At 45.4% G+C, this 23139-nt stretch overlaps 1 protein-coding gene across 1 annotated transcript in view; it reads left to right on the top strand.

Annotated features, from left to right (window-relative positions):
• The first annotated feature begins 6669 nt into the window (after positions 1 to 6669).
• The window catches only part of TM2D2 (TM2 domain containing 2), a 48683-nt gene continuing 32213 nt past the window's right edge, over positions 6670 to 23139 (top strand). The window contains exon 1 of the mRNA XM_069617918.1: positions 6670 to 7006. Coding sequence (XP_069474019.1) covers positions 6780 to 7006 — 227 coding nt within the window. The 5' untranslated portion in view covers positions 6670 to 6779. The remainder of the gene's footprint in view (positions 7007 to 23139) is intronic.

Raw genomic sequence — 23139 nt, 5'->3', positions numbered from 1 at the left:
CGGTACATGTCTTACTGTCTTGTTAGAAGTTGTAATGTATGTTCCGCTGTGTGTTGTCAAAGTGTTGGGTGTCCTGATTGCACAGGGCCATAAGTCTGCGATGGTCCGGTGGGTTGTGAGGTTTACGAGGGGGCGCGTGTGTTCAGGCAGAGGTTTACGGCTGTGTTGTAAATAATGCAGGTGGCGGGTGGTGGCCTTGGGTGCTACAGAGGGGGTTACAAATCTTTGAAGCGGCTCCAGTCTGGTTGGGGGAGGTAAAGCAGTGCTGCGCGGCCTCTGCTCTCATGCCTTGGCAGCCTTCGCAGGGTGGGAGGGGGGATGGCCTTGCACGTATTTCACAAAGGTATCTCCCTCGTGTGTTGCCGAATTAGGTAAAAACATCACAAACATTTGAACACTCTTATAATACCTATCCAGCGTAATACAAAACATGCATTTAAGCTTTGCTGGATGTGTCTCGATTATACCCAGTCTGAACACCTTATTCATGCATTATGTTTTAACAAGTACAGTATTTAGTTATATGCATATATATTTGCAGTAAGTGAGGTAGAGTTAGGATTGGAGGAGAACATAGAAAGTAACCCGCCACTGTTCGTGACGGTGGTGGCACATGTGCGGCCTGGACATGCACACATGACATGCCCTTCCCATGCATTCTTCACATAGGCTCTTTGTATGGTTACATTCGTTTTCTTGTGTCCTCTAGCAGCATTAGTTCAGTTATGGTACGAGCCCATGGGGTGTAAGTTTTCCAGTCATGCACGTAACAACCAGATTCCTGGTGCGTGCCGTTATTATTAGTACCCAACTGCAATGGTACATGCTCCCCATCGCTTATATCATGGGGGCATGATCTCTTGTAATTATACATCTTACAGGCTTCTGTAATATAAGGGATTTTATGAGAGGAAAGCATTCCTTGCAAGTAGTCTCAACATTAATATACAAATATTGTCTGGCATGTGACGACCATTTTACTGTTTTTTTTCATTTGCCTAGGCCTGCTGGCCGGGTCATGCTGGGAGCGATGATACGATACACTGCGGGAGGTGAACTGTTACAATGTTAGTGTATTACACTAGCTCATGTCCGTCTGGTTCGTGGGAACGTGTTCGCAGCGGATCTACCAGGGTGCTGCGGCAACAAGGATGACTGAAACCCTCCAAGGGTGGGGGCCGTGCTACAGTGCGCTGAGCTCACACCATCTTTGCCAGACAAAATGGTTTCTAGGCCTAGCTAAATTTTAATACGTGTGGGCAATTAATACGTGCGGGCAATGTCTCCAGTGGGTGAGCCCTCCACCACCTGGGCCCGGGTGGCATGAGGGGACGCCCAAGAGAGCCATAGTCCTCACCTGGGGAGAAAGTGCAGGCGAGGGGGATCGTCTTGGACCAGTCCTCCCCTACATTTGTCGGAGGGCCGCTTCTCTAATGGGAAATAGCTGCTTCAGTGTGAATGGGCTAGTTCCAATTAGACAAGAGGACCTTTCTGCCTTTCCAGGTCAGAGGGCCGTTTCTCTAATGGGAAATAGCTGCTTCAGTGTGAATGGGCTAGTTCCCATTAGCCGAGAGGACCTTTCTGCCTTTCCAGGTCAGAGGGCCGTTTCTCTAATGGGAAATAGCTGCTTCAGTGTGAATGGGCTAGTTCCCATTAGACGAGAGGACCTTTTTGCCTTTCCAGGTCGGAGGGCTGTTTCTCTAATGGGAAATAGCTGCTACAGTGTGAATGGGCTAGTTCCCATTAGACGAGAGGACCTTTCTGCCTTTCCAGGTCAGAGGGCCGTTTCTCTAATGGGAAATAGCTGCTTCAGTGTGAGTGGGCTAGTTCCCATTAGACGAGAGGACCTTTCTGCCTCTGCAGGTCGCAGGGCCGCTTCTCTAATGGGAAATAGCTGCTTTAGCTGCTTCAGTGTAAGTGGGCTAGTTCCCATTAGACGAGAGGACCTTTCTGCCTCTGCAGGCCGGAGGGCCGCTTCTCTAATGGGAAATAGCTGCTTCAGTCTGAGTGGGCTAGTTCCCATTAGACGAGAGGACCTTTTTGCCTCTGCAGGTCGGAGGGCCGTTTCTCTAATGGGAAATAGCTGCTTCAGTGTGAATGGGCTAGTTCCCATTAGACGGGAGGACATTTCTGCCTTTCCAGGTCACAGGGCCGCTTCTTTATTGGGAAATAGCTGCTTCAGTGTGAGTGGGCTAGTTCCCATTAGACGAGAAGACCTTTCTGCCTTTCCAGGTCGGAGGGCCGCTTCTCTAATGCGAAATAGCTGCTTCAGTGTGAATGGGCTAGTTCCCATTAGATGAGAGGACCTTTCTGCCTTTCCAGGTCAGATGGCTGCTTCTCTAATGGGAAATAGCTGCTTCAGTGTGAATGGGCTAGTTCCCATTAGACGAGAGGACCTTTCTGCCTTTCGAGGTCAGAGGGCCGTTTCTCGAATGGAAAATAGCTGCTTCAGTGTGACTGGGCTAGTTCCCATTAGACGAGAGGACCTTTCTGCCTCTGAAGGTTGGAGTGCCGCTTCTCTAATGGGAAATAGCTGCTTCAGTGTGAATGGGCTAGTTCCCATTAGACGAGAGGACCTTTCTGCCTTTCCAGGTCAGAGGGCCGCTTCTCTAATGGGAAATAGCTGCTTCAGTGTGAGTGGGCTAGTTCCCATTAGACGAGAGGACCTTTCTGCCTCTGCAGGTCAGAGGGCCGCTTCTCTAATGGGAAATAGCTGCTTCAGTGTGAATGGGCTAGTTCCCATTAGACGAGAGGACCTTTCTGCCTTTCCAGGTCAGAGGGCCGTTTCTCTAATGGGAAATAGCTGCTTCAGTGTGAGTGGGCTAGTTGCCATTAGACGAGAGGACCTTTCTGCCTCTGCAGGTCGGAGGGCCGCTTCTCTAATGGGAAATAGCTGCTTCAGTCTGAGTGGGCTAGTTCCCATTAGACGAGAGGACCTTTTTGCCTCTGCAGGTCGGAGGGCCGTTTCTCTAATGGGAAATAGCTGCTTCAGTGTTAATGGGCTAGTTCCCATTAGACGAGAGGACCTTTCTGCCTTTCCAGGTCAGAGGGCCGCTTCTCTAATGGGAAATAGCTGCTTCAGTGTGAGTGGGCTAGTTCCCATTAGACGAGAGAACCTTTCTGCCTCTGCAGGTCGGAGGGCCGCTTCTCTAATGGGAAATAGCTGCTACAGTGTGAATGGGCTAGTTCCCATTAGACGAGAGGACCTTTCTGGCTTTCCAGGTCAGAGGGCCGCTTCTCTAATGGGAAATAGCTGCTTCAGTGTGAGTGGGCTATTTCCCATTAGACGAGAGGACCTTTCTGCCTTTCCAGGTCGGAGGGCCGCTTCTCTAATGGGAAATAGCTGCTTCAGTGTGAATGGGCTAGTTCCCATTAGACGAAAGGACCTTTCTGCCTTTCCAGGTCAGATGGCCGCTTCTCTAATGGGAAATAGCTGCTTCAGTGTGAATGGGCTAGTTCCCATTAGACGAGAGGACCTTTCTGCCTTTCGAGGTCAGAGGGCCGTTTCTCTAATGGGAAATAGCTGCTTCAGTCTGAGTGGGCTAGTTCCCATTAGACAAGAGGACCTTTCTGCCTCTGCAGGTCGGAGGGCCGCATCTCTAATGGGAAATAGCTGCTTCAGTCTGAGTGGGCTAGTTCCCATTAGACGAGAGGACCTTTCTGCCTTTCCAGGTCAGAGGGCCGTTTGTCTAATGGGAAATAGCTGCTTCAGTGTGAGTGGGCTAGTTCCCATTAGACGAGAGGACCTTTCTGCCTCTGCAGGTCGGAGGGCCGCATCTCTAATTTGAAATAGCTGCTTCAGTGTGAATGGGCTAGTTCCCATTAGACGAGAGGACCTTTCTGCCTTTCCAGGTCAGAGGGCCGTTTGTCTAATGGGAAATAGCTGCTTCAGTGTGAGTGGGCTAGTTCCCATTAGACGAGAGGACCTTTCTGCCTTTCCAGGTCAGAGGGCCGCTTCTCTAATGGGAAATAGCTGCTTCAGTGTGAGTGGGCTAGTTCCCATTAGACGAGAGGACCTTTCTGCCTCTGCAGGTTGGAGGGCCGCTTCTCTAATGGGAAATAGCTGCTACAGTGTGAATGGGCTAGTTCCCATTAGACGAGAGGACCTTTCTGCCTTTCCAGGTCAGAGGGCCGCTTCTCTAATGGGAAATAGCTGCTTCAGTCTGAGTGGCTAGTTCCCATTAGACGAGAGGACCTTTCTGCCTCTGCAGGTCGGAGGGCCGCTTCTCTAATGGGAAATAGCTGCTTCAGTGTGAATGGGCTAGTTCCCATTAGACGAGAGGACCTTTCTGCCTTTCCAGGTCAGAGGGCCGTTTGTCTAATGGGAAATAGCTGCTTCAGTGTGAGTGGGCTAGTTCCCATTAGACGAGAGGACCTTTCTGCCTCTGCAGGTCGGAGGGCCGCATCTCTAATGGGAAATTGCTGCTTCAGTCTGAGTGGGCTAGTTCCCATTAGACGAGAGGACCTTTTTGCCTCTGCAGGTCGGAGGGCCGTTTCTCTAATGGGAAATAGCTGCTTCAGTGTGATTGGGCTAGTTCCCATTAGACGAGAGGACCTTTCTGCCTTTCCAGGTCAGAGGGCCGCTTCTCTAATGGGAAATAGCTGCTTCAGTGTGAGTGGGCTAGTTCCCATTAGACGAGAGGTCCTTTCTGCCTCTGCAGGTCGGAGGGCCGCTTCTCTAATGGGAAATAGCTGCTTCAGTCTGAGTGGGCTAGTTCCCATTAGCCGAGAGGACCTTTCTGCCTTTCCAGGTCGTAGGGCCGTTTCTCTAATGGGAAATAGCTGCTTCAGTGTGAGTGGGCTAGTTCCCATTAGCCGAGAGGACCTTTCTGCCTCTGCAGGTCGGAGGTCCGCTTCTCTAATGGGAAATAGCTGCTTCAGTGTGAATGGGCTAGTTCCCATTAGACGAGAGGACCTTTCTGCCTTTCCAGGTCAGATGGCCGCTTCTCTAATGGGAAACAGCTGCTTCAGTGTGAGTGGGCTAGTTCCCATTAGACGAGAGAACCTTTCTGCCTTTCCAGGTCAGAGGGCCACTTCCCTAATGGGAAACAGCTGCTTCAGTGTGAATGGGCTAGTTCCCATTAGATGAGAGGACCTTTCTGCCTTTCCAGGTCAGATGGCCGCTTCTCTAATGGGAAATAGCTGCTTCAGTGTGAATGGGCTAGTTCCCATTAGACGAGAGGACCTTTCTGCCTTTCGAGGTCAGAGGGCCGTTTCTCTAATGGAAAATAGCTGCTTCAGTCTGAGTGGGCTAGTTCCCATTAGACGAGAGGACCTTTCTGCCTCTGCAGGTCGGAGTGCCGCTTCTCTAATGGGAAATAGCTGCTTCAGTGTGAATGGGCTAGTTCCCATTAGACGAGAGGACCTTTCTGCCTTTCCAGGTCAGAGGGCCGCTTCTCTAATGGGAAATAGCTGCTTCAGTGTGAGTGGGCTAGTTCCCATTAGAGAGGACCTTTTTGCCTTTCCAGGTCGGAGGGCCGCTTCTCTAATGGGAAATAGCCGCTTCAGTGTGAGTGGGCTAGTTCCCATTAGACGAGAGGACCTTTCTGCCTTTCCAGGTCAGAGGGCCTTTTCTCTAATGGGAAATAGCCGCTTCAGTGTGAGTGGGAAATAGCTGCTTCAGTGTGAGTGAGCTAGTTCCCATTAGAGAAATGGCCCTGTTTTGCCCCCTTGTGGCTAAGTCCTGCATAATAATGGGAACTAGCCCACTCACACAGAGAAGGCTAGTTCCCATTAGAGAAATGGCCCTTTTTTGCCCCCTAGTGGCCAAGTCCTGCATAATAATGGGAACTAGCCCATTCACACAGAGAAGCCACTAGGGCCAAAAAGGGCCACTTATCTAATGGGAAATAGCAGGACTTGGCCACTAGGGGCAAAAAGGGCCATTTCTCTAATGGGAACTAGCCTTCTCTGTGTGAGTGGGCTAGTTCCCATTATTATGCAGGACCTGGCCACTAGGGGAGCAACAAGGGCCATCTGTCTAATGGGAACTAGCTTTCTCTGTGTGAGTGGGCTAGTTCCCATTATTATACAGGACTTGGCCACTAGGGGCAAAAAGGGCCATTTCTCTAATGGGAACTAGCCTTCTCAGTGTGAGTAGGCTAGTTCGCATTATTATGCAGGACTTGGCCACTAGGAGAGCAAAAAGGGCCATTTCTCTAATGGGAACTAGCCTTCTCAGTTAGAGGAGGCTAGTTGCCATTATTATGCAGGACTTGGCCACTAGGGGCAAAAGGGCCATTTCTCTAATGGGAACTAGCCTTCTCTGTGTGAGTGGGCTAGTTCCCATTATTATGCAGGACTTGGCCACTAGGGGAGCAAAAAGGGCCTTTTCTCTAATGGGAACTAGCCTTCTCTGTGTGAGTGGGCTAGTTCCCATTATTATGCAGGACTTAGCCACTAGGGGGCAAAAAAGGGCAATTTCTCTAATGGGAACTAGCTCACTCACACTGAAGCAGCTATTTCCCATCTGAGAAATGGCCCTAACAACCGATGGTCCGTTTCTCGGATGGGAACTAGTATCAACCGTGCAATTACAACTACACGCGCGCCGCCTACACTACTTCCGCAAGTGCCAAAACGGAGCTATGGTGCTGTCACTGTCAACTCGGGAAGAAGCCGTTTAGGGCGTGCCCTACGTAAAACGTGACGTGTGGGTCACTTGTTATAGATTCGTTGCTGGGTCCGTTCCTCTAATGTGAAAAATGGTAGCGACCTACCGGCTCTTCTAGGGAAGAAGTATTGTCTGGATTCGAGGTGTAATGTGTTGAAGGGTGGCGATGGCGCATGCCTGGGCGCTTAGCTACCTGCTTCTGGGTGGACAGCTGCTCCTTCTGCTGTGTGTGCTGCTCCTGCAGTGCGTCTCCTTTATCTCCTCCAGTAACAGTACCACTGCGGCGTGGACCACCATTCCCCCTGGTACCACCGCCGCAGCCAATTCTTCAGTGCCAGGCAACGGCAGTGAATATCGGGATCCGCTGAGCCCGCTTGTTCTCTGTTCCTTCTTGTAAGTACGGGGTCCTTCAGAGAGGGCGGGGGAGGGGTTGGTCGAAGTGAGGTGGTATATTTTTTAGACAGTGGGGCTTCATTTGAATGAGGCAAGGATCGAGTGCCCCGTTTGTACAAACCGGAGTACTCTGTTTCTCCGTGGGATTTACGCATACCTCTCACCCAGGGATACATGCCCACCCTCACAACATACCACTTGTCTTCTAGAGACTCATTCGACTCTATACACCTAGGAAACCCTATACCTACAGTCAAAAATGTACTAGTTCCCATTGGCTTCACCCATCAAACGATTTGGAGAGTCAGTAGTTTGAGAGTGATGCCTTTAATCAAATGAACACTTCTCGATGTTACCGAGATATTGTCTCATTCCAATACCTTTTACATATTTGAAATTGGACTAGCGTTTCAGTGCTTGCTGATTTTGCCAGGCATTTCTGTACCTGGACATTAAAAACTCTTAGATTTCAATTGCACACGGCACAAGCCCTCCATCCCCCCACTCCCGCAAAAATACATTTCCTGACCGATCCGTTACCACCTCTCCCCAACAAAAATAATGGATGTGAAGGTTATAACAAGTAGTCTATTCATAGAAATATTACAATTTAAACCATGGCGACCGATCCCCTTGATCAACCCCTGGCGGGATTCAAAAAGTGCTGCCTTCTTGTTGTGCACTAAAAAGTAGCTGGTTATTTTAGTTTTGATTTGACACATTATATATAGCACGCTTATACTCGCAGGTCTGAGTGTTGATGTTACTGTACCAGCTGCTTCTTTTGTTTCGGAATGGCTGTTCACGTCCAGTCAGCCTCTCATCTCCATCTCTTTTATACAAATATACATTTTTAGTTTGGACTATTAGGTTGCAGGGCCACTAAGCCGTCTATTGCACTGGAGTACAGGTGGGGAGAAATGGCATATGAGGATGAACACAAAGCTGAAGGTGTGTTTGGGTATTGGCCCGCCCATTGACTTGTCATGGAAATATTAATCCCTACGCCCGTTTCCACCCACTTGCTGCCCCAAACACCTCCTCATTGGAACTCGTTGAGCTTGCTTTAATGGAGCTGTACCATGAAACTTTGCACTCAAAAGTGCCTGCCAGTGTTTTTTCAAAGTAGTCTTCTAACGGCTCTACTTCAGCCCCCTCTGATCTTTCACTCATTCCTGCCTGTCTATCCGCGATTCAGGAATGGTGTGCCTCCAACAATCTGCCTTAATGCCAGTAAAATTAAGATCCTTCTCACTGGGACCCCTGTTCCCGCTTGCACTCTGGTCACCTACCCTGGGCTCTCCACTCGCGCCTTCCTGCGAGGCTAAGAACCTTGGGGTCATCTTTGACTCCTCCTCTCCTCACATCTCGGACATCTCTTAAGAATGCACCTCCTCAGAGTTATGCTTCCTTTTCTCACTTTCCCCCAGAAGCTCACTGTCTCCAGATCCCTGGTTCTCTCTAGCCTGGAGTACTGCAATAGCCTTTTTCTAAATATGCATGCCTCTCCTCTTCGCCCTTTGCAACTAATCCAGAACAGGACTGCAAGACTTGTCGCCCTCTTCTCCCTTCTGATGCTCCTGTCTGCTGTGCCAACTGGTTACCTGGCCTCCCACTGAACCTCACTGGCACCTGGCATTAGGCTCCTGCACTACCTGTGACTAGTAGCCCCTTGCCCTGCCTCCGGCCCTCCCACCCACTTAGGGACTGTATCTGCAACCCTACAGTCCCCTACCCCTTTACTGAGCTACCACCCTGGAAGCACTTACTGCGTTCTTGCCACTTCACCCTCATAATCAGAATGACACAAGGCCTAGTAAGATTGTTTGTTTGTTTTGTCCTACATCTGTCTACCCTCCCTTGTCGCGCCTAGAAACACTTGTGTACAGGCGCATTAGAATTCATATAACAGTTAATGTATTAATTGGAGCTGTAAACATGCAATTGGTGTAATAAAAAGAACTAAACCAGGTCTGCCTTTAGCCACTCATTTATAAGCACTATGCGTGTCCTTCACTGAAGTCCTGTTTAAAACAAGCACTGGCAAAGCCAACAGTTTTTGTTTGTGGATAAGTATTAGACATTTGCGAGGTACTGCTATTGTATCCCCAGGTATTCGCACCTGCTACTGTCAATGGCCAGTTAATACCACTATGGCAGTGGCATGCCTACACAAAAGCCCAAACAACCTTTGCTGTGACTCACAACAACCAGTACACCTGTTTCACACCACTCTGTATACACACAACCTTGTACACCATGCCTGTAAATGTGTCTATTGAAATCTCACGAACGACGCAACAATGTCTTATTCTCACCTAAACTATATAAATTCACTGTCCGAAACACTGCACTGGTCATCTCCACTCGGGTGATTATTTTTCTAAACTTCATATGCATCACACCTTGTTCTTTCACCGCAGCCTTGAAAAAGACCCATGTTCCATGTTGTGTCGAAGCGCGTGTCGGCTGAGTGTATTAAAAAATCACCAACAAATAAGAGGCAAGACTGCTGCACGTCTTTGTAAAATCTGTATACAATCATACAAAGAGTAATTTCTTCAATGAACCAGCGCCCTGGTGATACCGGTACTTCAACCCAAATTCACTTTATCCCTCGCTTGCTAAGAGGAGCAACTACCACCAGGGGCATCTTCGTGAAGTATTGATGGACCTTACAGTTTTCATCATGCCTGATTGATTAGCTTCAGATATCTCCCCGTTAGTTTGGCCAGTACAGTTATCTATTGAAGGGCATACCTGGAGTTGTCGCCTTCCAGGATGATACTGATTTATGGTGAAACAAGGGAAGAACACGATAAGGGCTTATACCAGCTTCTCAGATTGCTGCGTGAATGCGGGATGACACTGAGATTTGAGAAATGTTGAACGTAGTCCCAAAAGGTGAGTATCTGTGGTACACTATTTCAGGTAAAGGCACCTATCCAAAAGCTTCACTACCTGAAGCTAAGGCTATAGGGGAAAGCAACTTGCTCGAAAGATGCCGACAATTAAGGTCCTTCCTGGGCTTAGCTGAGTTCTATGCATGTTTTATTAAATGCTTTTCTCACATGACTGAACTTTTGAGATCCTGCCTGAAGAAAGGAAGGGAACAGTGTATGCGTGCCTTGATGAAATGGAGCAGTCTTTAGCAACATCAAGAATGGCTTTAAGTAGGCTAGTCCTCTGCATGGTTTCAATGTTAAGAATAAGTCACACTTTGTAGATGCCTGTGCATATGGCATGGGCTCAGGATTGTCATCATTTGAGGATGAGATCAGAACCTTAGCTTACGTCTTAAATGTGAATGACCCAAAGTGAATTACTCCATGTTTGCACAGGAGGCTGCAGAACATGTTAAACTGGACCTCTGGGGCAGGGTATTCACATTGCTCACTGACCAAAAACCGTTAGTGAAACAAAGCTCTCCCCACAACTATCCCCAAGTTGTTGGGGTGAAGTTTGTTGTATATTATTGAAATAAGTAGCTACATTTCAGCAATTCTGCTTGCATCCAGATTACATTCCTGGTAGGAAAACATTGAGGCAGATTACATGTCCATGTTGGCCATGCCCAGTAAATCTTTTGAGGGTAATGCTGAATGTGAGGTTTCTTGCAATGTCTACCCAGGGTTGATGTGTGGCATGCTGATTCATTGGTGATGTGGGTTAATGACTTAGGTGCATTTGAAAAGGCATGGCAGGAAGGTCCGTTGAGGGATGGTACCTTTTGAGACGGTTGGCCTCCAGAACACATTCTTCAAAGCGAGGTACAGATCTTTAGCAGCATTGAGTAAGAGGAATGGACGCCTTATGCATCTTGAGAAAATTGTACCACCGCAAGATGCTGGTCCTAGACTTTTCACTCTGGCCCATCGTGGGCATTGATGGACTTTTGGCACATAGTGCAAATTTACAGAAGAATTTTGGTGGCATAACCTAGATGAATATGTGGAGCGAGTAGTGCATATCTTTTTTTAATACTTTTTTTGTTCTTTCAGGCCAGTGACAAGGTTACTATTTAAAGAGTTTGCCAATGACTCGTTTTGCAATGCCAGTAAGACCATGACAGACATTGATATTGTTAGTTCTTTTCTAGTTCGGTTTTATGACTAAAGCAATTAAGTGACTCTAATCGATTACTATTCTAAATGGCTGAATGAGTAGCGTATTGGCAAAGGGACTTTTGTGCGTATGAAGAGATTTCTAGAAATAGCGTTAGTCAGGATTTTCTTAAGGAATTGATTTCAGACAATGGTGTTCTGGTTAGATCCTATGAAATGACAGATTTCCTCAGTACACCTAATATTGTCCACAAGTGTACCTTACTTTACCATCCTCAATGCAACTGTTTAGAGGAGGGAGTGAATCGTAATTTGAAGGGGCTGTCCAAATGTGTCTACAAAATAGTCCATAGGCGCCCCTCTTTGCGAACAAACGCAGCTAAATGACATGTTCTTTGGGAAGGTACCCACACAAGAGTCTGAAGCCACATTTTAGCTCACTGTACCTTTCACAGAGAGGGAAATATCCATTTGCATATCATTCTTTGTCCCGCCCACATGGGCAGTTTAGCACCAAAATGCTATGGGGAATTCTCTTCTGAACAAGAGCACCAACAGCAACCCCACACACGTGTTTCGGCCTTGTTGGGCCTCATGAGTGAGGTGGAGCTGTGCCTCTCTGAGCACAGTGAGCAAGGGGTCCACGTCTTGATGACCCTAGGAAATGTAGAATGGAATTGCCATAGCATTTGTGGGCGGGACAAAGACTTATTTTATTTTTTTATTTGTTTATAACCATATAGGTTTTTACAAAATGAATTTGTATTTTAGAAGATCTTATTATGTTCTACCTAGCAACACCACTCGGGATGGTTTAATTCAATGGCTTTGGCTTATTGCCAGTTTTACAAGGGCTCTGCCTCGCGGGCCACTGGTGGTGGCTTCTCTGCTGGCGTGTTTGCTTTTTGCAATGTCACCGTCAGGAATTTGGCAGCAGTCCTGGACCATTTGGCTGAGTCGCCGGCTATCAGCCGCGACCAACAGGTTTCCTCTTCCAGTGTCGAGGGTTGGATGATGAGTGGTGTTGGGTAAGTTTGTCTTTCCAATGTTAGCGCTGGGCATGACATGAGTAGGTGTCGCAGTGATTCCACTTGTTCTGGAGCTCTGCACAAGCGGCAGTCTGATGTCGGGGATAGCGATCTGATGGCCAGAATTTCCCGAGTGAGGAGTAGGTTCAGGCGGGCACGCATGAAGGTTTTCCTTAGTTCCTTTTCAGGGAATTTTTCACAGTACTTAAGGGGTTCCTTGAGTCGGTTGTGAGATGGAGGAAGATGCTTCAGAGATTTGTCCAGCTGGATTTTGTCATTTGTGCAAATCCAATCTTGTTGTTCCAGTTTGGTTTTTACCCGACTAGGGTTTGTGATGAGCGTTTCCTCGTCGCAGGCAACTTCTTCTAGTTTGCCCTGGATAAAAAGACTTGTATGCAAATTATATTTCCCATCTGTGAAAAGTACAGTGAGCTAAAGTGTGGCTGCGGACTCTCGAGTGGGTATGTTCCCAAAGAACAGGTCAATGGGCCGTGTTCATCCTCACAGAGGGGCGTGTATGACTACATTTTGAGTGTCTACAAAATAGGTAGCACTTTAAGGATGAGCTGGACACATTTCTTATCTCCTACTCCGTCACTTCACACATTACTACAGGTACTGCCCCTTTTGAGTTAATGCTTGGGTACCTACCATGCACTGATGTGTTTGAGACAGTTGCTGAGAAGGGAGTGCACCTTTTGACTGGAGTTGAAAGACTGGCTAGCAGTGTCTATTCTGACACCAAAAGGGGAGCGGGAGCGGGGGACACACCTAGCCAAGACTCAGCAGGAGAATAAGTGTGTGTAAAGCTCCCAGAGTATGTAGGCGCAGAAAGGAGATTGTGTGCAACCTGAGCGTGAGAACAGATAGTGTGTTGGTCGGCTGTCCTTGACCACCCCTTTGTTATGTGTAATGCTACCAGGTGTGGTCCATGGAGTTTGATAACTGCACAACAGCGCAGCATATTGGTCACCCTGCATTTCCGTCCCGTAGTTTGTCGTTCTTCCCTTATTAACGGGGATGGAGTAGTCTGGCTAAAACGCTCAGGCCAAGGCCCTATGCCCACATAAGTGGGGACCCATATGCCATTGCCATATTATTTTCTCATCACTTTTATGTACCATCACAACCTGTTTTCCGTAAGGCAGAAGTGTGTGTTTTTAGTTTTTTTTTTACTAAGCACTTACCTTGTGGCACTCTTGTACTTGTATCAGTTCCTCTTCGAATGTTCAGGCTGAGGATTCAGAATGACCGTTATTCTTTTGGCAGTTCTGTGTCCAATCAACGCTGAACCCATGTTTACCCTACTTAATAACATTTTTCTTTTTGTGTAAATGCAATCCCAATCATTGCTCCACACTTCTTTAAAAAGTATAGCAAGTGCGCCTTTTTAAAGCTCATTGGAATAGTGATGCTGCAGTGGCATTTTGAGACCAAAGTGCTGCAGTTTTTCACACTTGTTTTTTCCCTTGGCAATTTCATTGATCACCAAAAGGGTGGAGCCAGCATTAAACATTTAGGGGGAAGCTGTGGCTGCAGACAACGAAGTGAATTATGGCTCACACAAGGCCCCTTTTTGGAGCACCTCAAACATCGTACTTGATATATTCATGAAGTACTGTCGTTTACTATGTCCCACCTTCTATCTATTACCATATATGGCAGGGACACCTTCGTGTCCCCAGCTTCAGTCCTGCACGTTGATCAAAAATATGCCAGCAAACCTTCATATGGACATGTTCAGTTTTACATGGAAAATACGGAAATCGAATGCGAGGGTCAACTTCATGTCTAGATTCTGCCTGGTTTGCCAATGTACCAGTATTTTATACCAGTAATGCCTTTGTAGGTTGTGGTTGGAAAATGTGCCTTCGCAGCTTCCATATTGCCATTCAAAAGCAGCAGTAGTACAGGCTTCTCTCGCACTCGTGAAAAGGGTTGAGTACAGTAAAGAGCACACTCTTATCTCACTAAGCGGCAGCAGTGCATAGTTCCCTTTCACAAAACCGGTATAGCACAGGCATTGACAATACAAGCTTCACTTCAACAGAACAGATATGTCGCAGGTAGCAGCAGTGACAGCCCCTTACTACAAATCAAATTCACATTCTCTTTATTTTTCAAGATCTATAAACCTTCGTAAAGAAAATTACATGTTTTAAATAAAGTGAAAATCCATAATCACCAGACTTAAGAATTCATTTTACCAAACCAGATTTTCCATTACATCCTTATCATTGGACACCTCACCAGGCCATTGTTTAGACATCTTGCCCTTCGTTTCCCTCAACCATTCCTGATGATATTTAAAAATGTGTATTTTATGTCCGCGGAGCACTTGACATAAATTTCAATGACGTTTCCATGTTTCAACAAAAATCCCGATATTGGAGAAAACCCCAACCCGTCAATACAAAAATTACCCAAAAATTCATTTTCTATCCCTTAAAAGATTTTCCCCACACTAGCTCTCTGCACTCGCTGCTTTATCATAACCACCTCTATAACTATGTATCCCTCAACTGCGCACAAAAGACAACCTCTTATTAAAACACACCGGCCCAAATTCTTTCCATTCCTTTGAGATTTCACCTTCACTCGAGCCTAGAAGGAGTGCAAAGTTTTCCACTACAACACCGCTGTATCTCTTACTCTTTTCATTAGTATGACCCTTTCTACTACAGAGCCATCTTCCCCAAAACTACCAGAGCAGACCCACACTACTTTAGACTAATCAAGAAACTCAAGATGCTGGGTCCGCCTGTGCAATAGTACAAGTAAGGCCTTACCAAGATATGCCTCAGAAAGGTATCTATGGGTGGTCGTACCATCAGATGCCACCTCACTCTAAAGTGAGGGCTCTAGCCAACCAGACCAGAAACCTGAAGGGTATCAAGCCTATCCCTATGAGTAACACACTGCGCTGAAAGCCTACACCTCTAAAATAACAAATTGGATGATAAAAATGTTTTAACAACATAAAATGATTCATACGCTCTTCCCTCTTGCTTGTCCACTCTTTTTGACTGCTTACGCTCTGTTCTCTCCTCTTCTCCCTTTTCCTATCTCCTCCCCTTACTTTCTTCGATGCGCTTAATCTATCACAATTGTCCCGGGACATAGTATGTCTTCCCCGCCCCACAGCACTATCTGAAATGTCATCAGGACTAGAATGATAGGTGCCTGTATTGCTCTCCCCTCTCTTCCTGCATCCCTCTCCCTCACCTTTTTGTTTTTCTCCGCCTCTACCAGAAATGTCATCAGGCCTAGTACGGTAGTCTCCTGTCTGTGTAACCCTGGTCTCCCTGAACCACACAAAGAACACATATTATATACAGTTAATACACTCCCCCTCCGCCCCCCCATTACCGTTAAAAAGCATCCCCCAAAACATGATTGGCTGCCCTGTACGGAGAAATCTAAAACCTGCACAGTTCATTGGACACAGACATTAAAACACAATCCCCTACAACTTGCAAGGTTTACCTTTTCAACACACCCCTCTCCATATTTGGTGGCAGCCTTGCCTCTTAGTTACAAAATAACAGAATTCCTATTAATGACACACAGACCTGCCCTAAAAACACCTAAGCATGTGAAGATGGCAGAAAGACACGTAGATTTCCATTGACCTATTCGTGTTTGCTAACTGTATTGCCCAAACCTATTCGGTTTCCGATTATTGACCCTTCCTATTCACATGAGTTCCGTCCACTCTGACAACAAAATTGCTCTCCTGAAATGTATTACTACTGATCTCCGTAAGTGTCCTGGGTGAAGTCATTGTTCACACAACCCAGCAGGTTTAATAAATGCCTATCCCTTACAACAATTAACTCTCCTGTTTACCAGAGATCATATCTTCCCTTCGCCCTCCAGCACTTTTGCTACCTGCAAACTGACCGCAACCACCCCTTTGACCAGCTTTAATAACCTATTCCCTGACTGCTGACGGGTCTTTGCCATGGTTGTGAAAACACCCCTTGATATATAGAGCAACCTCACCTCATATATTTAATCTTTTACTAAATTCGAAAAATACTTCCTATACATCTATACCATTAGGTGTGCATTTTATACCTATTCTGATCGCCTCTCATGACCGCCATTCATACAGCTAAACTCTACATGCACATATTGATCGCCTGCTTCACCTGAGTGTGGAGGGGCCCTACATGTGACAATGTTTCATTGTTCGGTTTCTGCCTGCATGCAAATCTACAAATGTTTCGCCTCTACATAAAATAACTTAAATGTAACACTTATCCCATTTACCATAAATATTGTAATATTGGTAGCAATTTGCAAAAGTGACAGAAATGAAAATGACATGTCCACCACCCCTCCCCATGCCCCCCCAACCCCCAGTCAGTGGTATGGCCCGCCAGGTTCAAACCTTTCCAATTTACCCAACAGGGTCAACTTCATGTCTAGATTCTGCCTGGTTTGCCAATGTACCAGTATTGTATACCAGGAATGCCTTTGTAGGCATTGGTTGGAAAATGTGCCTTCGCAGCTTCCACATTGCCATGCGAAAGCATCAGTAGCGCAGGCTTTTCTCGCACTCATGAAAGGGTTGCGTACAGGTAGGAGGAAACACCTCTCTAACAGAATCGGTCCATCACAAGCAGCAGCAGGGCAAAGTTCCCTTCCACAAAACCAGTGTAGCATTGGCAGTACAAGCTTCACTTCAACAGAACCAATGAGTCACAGCCAGCAGCAGTGGCAGCCCCCCCTACTACAAATCAAATCCACATTCTCTTTATTTCAAAGATCTATAATCCTTCGTAAAAGCAAATTACATGTTATAAATTAAGCGAAAACCAATATTCACCTGACTTATGAATTAATTTTCCCAAACCAAGGACTGACCAGCATAGTGATTTCAATTTATTTTATTAGTTGACAACATTAAATAACAATGCATGTGCTGCTTATAATACTATTTCAGTAAAATAATACAGTGCAAGCAAAGGGTGCCTATTAAGGAAAGGGAAAAGGTATTTAATAGTTAAGCAGATCTAATTCGCCGTTTGTTAGAATGGGAATTATATTTTTCCTCCTATTGAGTATAAGCGCTGGGCCCAAACCAAATTGAAAAGTGTGTTGGATCCTCTTTGTCTACTCCATCACAGGAAAAACTTTCTGAGGAACAGGGACAAGCATTTGGTTGACTAAGTGGCAACCGAATATCCCTGAAATGGAACTAGTCTGGTGTGTTGGTACTTTACTCTATATTAGTAGGTTAGGAGCTTAGGCAGTTTACGAGTCATTTTACGGCCAATGTACTTGTAGTACTACCTGGGATTTTGTGGCCCTGGAGTTTTGCCAGTGAGGGTGGAAGGAAGATGATTTAGTTTGATTCAATGTATGTTCTATACCGATGTACAGCAGTTGTGTATACATTATGTCTGTGGAAAGATGCAGTTGCCAAAATGATGTAGGAACGCTTTTGATATATTGCGTCCACAATATGCTTGTTCTACAGCATCTGGTGCCCTATGGCATTATTTAAATGTGCACCCGGTACTTGAGAGACCTCCATAAACCTGCCCAAGTTTCAAATCTCAATCATCAAAGGATATCTTACATGAACCACAACTAGTTGCTGATGCGCTTAGAAAGCTTGCCAATTTCTGGGGACCTAATAAGTGTTATTCAGGTTACTCAACTTGTTCTAGAGGGGTCCTGATATGGCACATTACACTTGCGTTTTCTACTTGAAAGGGTAATTGTTGACCCAGAAGGCACATGATGGTAAATGATAATATGAAAAGCCTTTAATTGGTACTGGTTAATTTTTATGCTGCAAATGACAATGCTCTTGAGGTAAATGGTAAATATTTTCTTTTTGTTTTTTTCTCCGTGCTGGAAATTTCTAGGTCGTGTTAGGTTAATTAGGGGAGATTTTAAACTACCTGCATGATTTAACCCCCTGAACCCCCACCCGCCCTTCTCGCCCTTTAAATGATTATATGGTAGACATGACACTTGGTGACATCTGGCGTAAATTGCATAGGCATGAGCAGGGATATACCTTTCACTCTACAGTTCATGACTTGCACTCCCAGATTAGACATGTGGGTAACATCAATTATGACATCAAGGTTGACAGTAGGGTGCTCTGTTCTACCAAGTACTATCTCTGATCACTCCGCTGTCATGCTTACGCTCAACTAAAAGCTCTTGTTAAGGAAGTCACTAATTGGCATCTTAAACCTGCTTCTCTGTGAACATGCTTTTCAGCAAGCACTGTCAAAGAAATTTCACACGTTTTTTATCAGTGAGGACTCTCCAATTACGGCCCAGTGTGGAAATCCTTTAAATGCTATATTCAAGGAGTTTCCATATCGAAGCAGTCTTGAGTCCTGAAGTCTATCCGGACATTTCTTGATACACTTGAGATTTCTCTGAAATCACTGGAAGACAATTGCACCCCAACAGTCTGATTCAATCAGGTGATATTGCCCTCCAAGTTCGAGAATTGTGTACTATGGTTTTTTGAATTTGCTGAAAGGGAAACTAAATGCGTTACTAACCAGAGTTCTGCCCAGAAATGCACTCCAGAAGAAAGCCGCGGTTAGAAACTAACAACTAGTGTGATATCGCGGGCCTGTAAAATAGGGTGGGCTAACTTGTTCACACCACGCATGGGATTAACAGTGTTTTTGTTGACTATTCTGCTGATCTATAGTCCCCTAAATCTACAGTCTTGGATTGATCTCTATCTGGAACGTGCCAATCTGCTTTGTTTGAGGAGCCAAGGGCACCATTGAATATGCCCGTTAAAAGGTCCTGAGTGTAATTGCAGTTCTAATTTGGGCACAGTTCCTGGCCCAGGCAGGCTCCCGACTGAGTTCTTAAAAATGTTTAGCAACATATTAGTGGCTACAATACTATGGATGTACCAGGAAGCTCTACACATCATGAGACGTGCTCATATTAGTCATGCCCGAAACTAAAAAAGAAAAACTACATTGTAAATCATACGACCCCTTTCCATAATCAACCTTGATGATACAATCTTAGCCAAAATGTTAGCTGAGCATCTTATTCTTTTACTACCATCAATGAGCCTCTCGGACCATTGTGGCTTTTTTCACCGGAAGGTCCAGTATGTCTAAAATTTGAAGTCTCCTTAATGTTCTATCCTAAATTTAGCCCAAATTCAGTTGCCGCCTTACTTGACGCTAAGAACGCATTTGATTCTTTGGAAGGGGATTTTATGTTTGCTGTGCTGACAAGAATGAGTGGTGGAGCCACATTTATGTTGTGGGTTTGATTGCTATATGCAAGCCCTATAGCTGGATTATGCAGACATCGGATTGTCTGATGTATAATTAAACTCTGGTGCGTATGTAAAGAACCTTAAGGAAAACCTTCCTCCTCTGTCCAGTAAGTTGGTCCCTATCCTGGACTCCGGATCAACTGGGATAATACTGAGCTGTTTCAATTGACTGATACCACCAAGCTCCCTACTACATTGGCTGGCCCTAAATGAAATTACGTTTTGTTAAGTACTTGGATATTACGGTGGCCAGGACCCCTCAGAACCTGCATGATTTTAATTCTAACCCTTTATTGACTGACGTGGTGTAAAGTACAGAAATTGAACAAACTCCCGATATCTATGATGGCATTTAGCTCTTTAATTAAGATGCTAATCCTCCTTAAATGCCTGTGTATTGTCACTAAAATACCTATATTAGTATCTGAGAATCATTTACAGTCTGGGGTTGGGGAGGGGGGCGAAGGGACCAAGTGAGGCTGGCCTGGGAGTTTCCTTTTGTCCCTTTTTAGTATGGGAGGCAGAATGTTCCAGAGTTGGAGAACTAGGCTTTGATAGCCATGATTCAATCCCTTTTCCAATAATTTCAATGTGAGACTGGGAAGTCTTCAAGCTCAGAATTGAATTGATTTCAGTGGAGTCCACTCTTTTTTTTTTTTCCCCTCCCAAATTTCAATCTAATGATGTGGTCATTGCTACTAAAAGGACGTGTTGCAGAATGCACAATAGGTACAACCAGCCTCCACCCTATGTTGTCACTTTTATTCTTGAATAGAATACAAGGGCTACCATTTACATTTGTAAAAGGGATTGTTATTAAAATACAAGCTAGGCTTGTTTAAGATGAATGATTTGTAGATTCATGACACTTACCTATGTGTATAGGAATTTCACGAGATGGAAACCCCATCATTCACAGAACGTGTGTATTGCAGAATTGGGGGAAAGCTGGTTAATGGGTTTCATCCATTCCCTGACCCACCTGCAACTGGTCTCCTATATAAGCATATTACAAAACCAGGTACTTGTACACACACTATATCTGATTTGTATAATTTAGCTACCGAAAGGAGAGGTACTTGTTCTCTCCGCTACAAAATAGGTTGGGAACTTGCTTTGAGAAGTGTACTAGAAGACAAAGTATGAGGTGAGGTGTGCATCCAGGCCAGGTTCTTTTTCCATGAACAGTCATCCCTTCCCCGGCTAATACATCTAAATTTTCGTCCCAAGCTATATTAACCTCCATTCAAAAATGCACCTAACAGCTATGGTGCTTGCCCGAAATGTAAGATGGGTGTCACCATTTTTTCTTTTTAGATCTAGCCTGGCGGTGAATAAATTCTGGTCGGCGGTAACGACAAAATTGTTAATCATTGCTTACACTGACTTACCACTTGATTACATTTTGTGCTTTTTGGGGATCCCTTGTCCTAACCGGCAAAACAGTGAGCAGATTGATGCACATGGCACTGGCCTGTGTTTTTAGCCTGGATGCACCCATCCCCATTTATTAGTGCATGGTTTAGGGAATTACTGTGGGCAAATAATTGAGGACGTATATGCCCAGTTGTCCCAGCCGAGCTCACACCCTAAAAATGTCCCTACTGGATTGGCATCTTACTTGCATAATTGCTCAGACTGAATAGCACCTTCTCCTTCTGGTCAATTGTTGTGTAGATACTTGGAAACAGTGCATGCTGAACTGTTGTCTCAAGGTCACTATTACCTTGTATTATGCTGTTTTGTTGTCCTTTTCTATTTGCTGGTGCACCACTAACTACTGTTTTAAAAAAAATATATCTTGTTGAAATATTAATAGAAAAGGAATAAGAGACGGGTTGCCACCATGCATCCTTGCCTAACCTGGTGTGTGGATGGGAATCTGGGCGCAAGATCTGTCAACTGGCCACCATAACCTAATAAAATCACATTGTATCTCAACCACAATGTTGCATAATGCTACAATCTATGGCGATGTCTAGTGCACCTCCCAAAATTTGGGACAATCGATATAATCAAAGGCTGCTGTCTAGTTTATGACCCATCCCCCCCCTCTCCCTCCACCTCCCTGATACAAATATTGCTCCTGTAGCCCAGTACTTATTTGTCAAGGATTAATGCGAGGTTTAGCATTAGCTTAGTTGTATTTGAACCTTTACAAATTATGTGTCAGAAAAGACCTGGGTTTTAACCCAATCCACGACTCCCCTGCATGTGAATCAAGAAGGCAGATGGCAGGAACATTTAGGGTCCGACTCCTCGCATTTTGAAAATTGGGATAACCATGTCTTTCTTACAACTCTGTGGAAGACGATTAGCTTAAGTAACTTCTGAATGCTGGGACCCAGACTACTTGATCTTATTGAAACAGTCCATAGGGACTAGGTCTGAGCCAGGAGCTTTCCGGCTGGCTGTGGCTGATCAAGGTGAAACCCGCTGCAACTTTGCACAGATTTAGAACTGAATGATTCTGCTGCTGGTTTTCGTCAACTGTCTTTGGAAGAAAATAATTAGGCACTTGTATGTGAGGCGCTATCAAAGGTTTATAAAAAGAGGTAAAGTGGTAAGTCTACCCACAAAGAACTTCTAGTACCACCCCCGTCCTGCGGGGGTAGAGCAGCAATTGCTTAAGCCCTTAGGTAATCCTCCTCCAAAACTGAGCTGGTAAGCACAGCATGTTCCAATGTGTACTGCATCTTCATTTATTTAGGCCTTTTCTGCTCTGTCAGTATCTTTTACAGTTGTCCACAACGGCCACTATTGCCGGGTCACAATTCTTGAAGGCACTCAAAAGGGTTGTCTTGGTATGAGAGTGCAGGATGGAGAAATCACAAAATAAATACAACAAAGAAACGGAAGTGTACGCTTTCTCATAAAACGGGTCAATTTAGACATCAACTGCAGAATGGAAGGCTTCCCACTCGTGTAATGTGAACAGTACATGTAAATGCCTTCTTCCCTCACAAGAGGTACAGTAAAGGCCACTCCAGTGACACCTTCCTTCGCACAACAAAGTGGGTTGCAGCGAGAGCGTCTATCCTACAACTGTATAATGTTGCTGGCTTGGGACGGTCTTTGCCCTCTATTTGTGCTAGCGTTTCAGGTACCAAATGTCTTCTTAAACATCACCCATACTTAAATAGGATGTGAGTCTTTACTTTGTATATTAAGAGCAACCAATACAAATTAATTCATTAATACATGCAGAATGACACACATCCCTGGTTTGAATAGGTCTGTATTACATTGCATAGTTCATTACTTTCTGACCACAGCCCCAATAACATACCAACCTTAAACCCCGCCCTTTCAGACCACTCCAATCATGCCTGAGGCCCAGGGCTCCACCTCAGACCATGTGATTCTGTTTGTTACTAATAACGTTGAAGTGGGTTGAGTTTTACTCCAACCCCCCTGCCGCTTTTCTTGGGATTGCCTGGGAAAATTTGGGGAACAGCAGAAAAGTGGAATCTGATACCCAGTGGCAGTTGGAAAGGGTTGGTCTAACACACAAATTCGTTTATTATTGTATTGCAACTTCCAGCTTCCCTACTTGTAATCTTTTGTCATTTGCTCTCTTTTTATTACCAGCATACACTTCCGCTCAGGAGTGTTGCTAGGTCTATCGGGGGCTAAACTAATGTCAGGACGTGCAGGATTCGGGGCTAGCTATAGCCTTTTGATTGTAGTCCCTGAGCTTCTATTCGGGGCTACAACCAAAAGACCTGGGGCTATAGCCCACTCAGCCCCTCC

Source organism: Ambystoma mexicanum, chromosome 10 (assembly GCF_040938575.1).
Source record: "Ambystoma mexicanum isolate Mex_15411 chromosome 10, UKY_AmexF1_1, whole genome shotgun sequence".
Taxonomy (NCBI): domain Eukaryota; kingdom Metazoa; phylum Chordata; class Amphibia; order Caudata; family Ambystomatidae; genus Ambystoma; species Ambystoma mexicanum.
The sequence above is the reverse complement of the archived record's forward strand: the minus strand, read 5'-3'. Positions and strand labels throughout refer to the sequence as shown.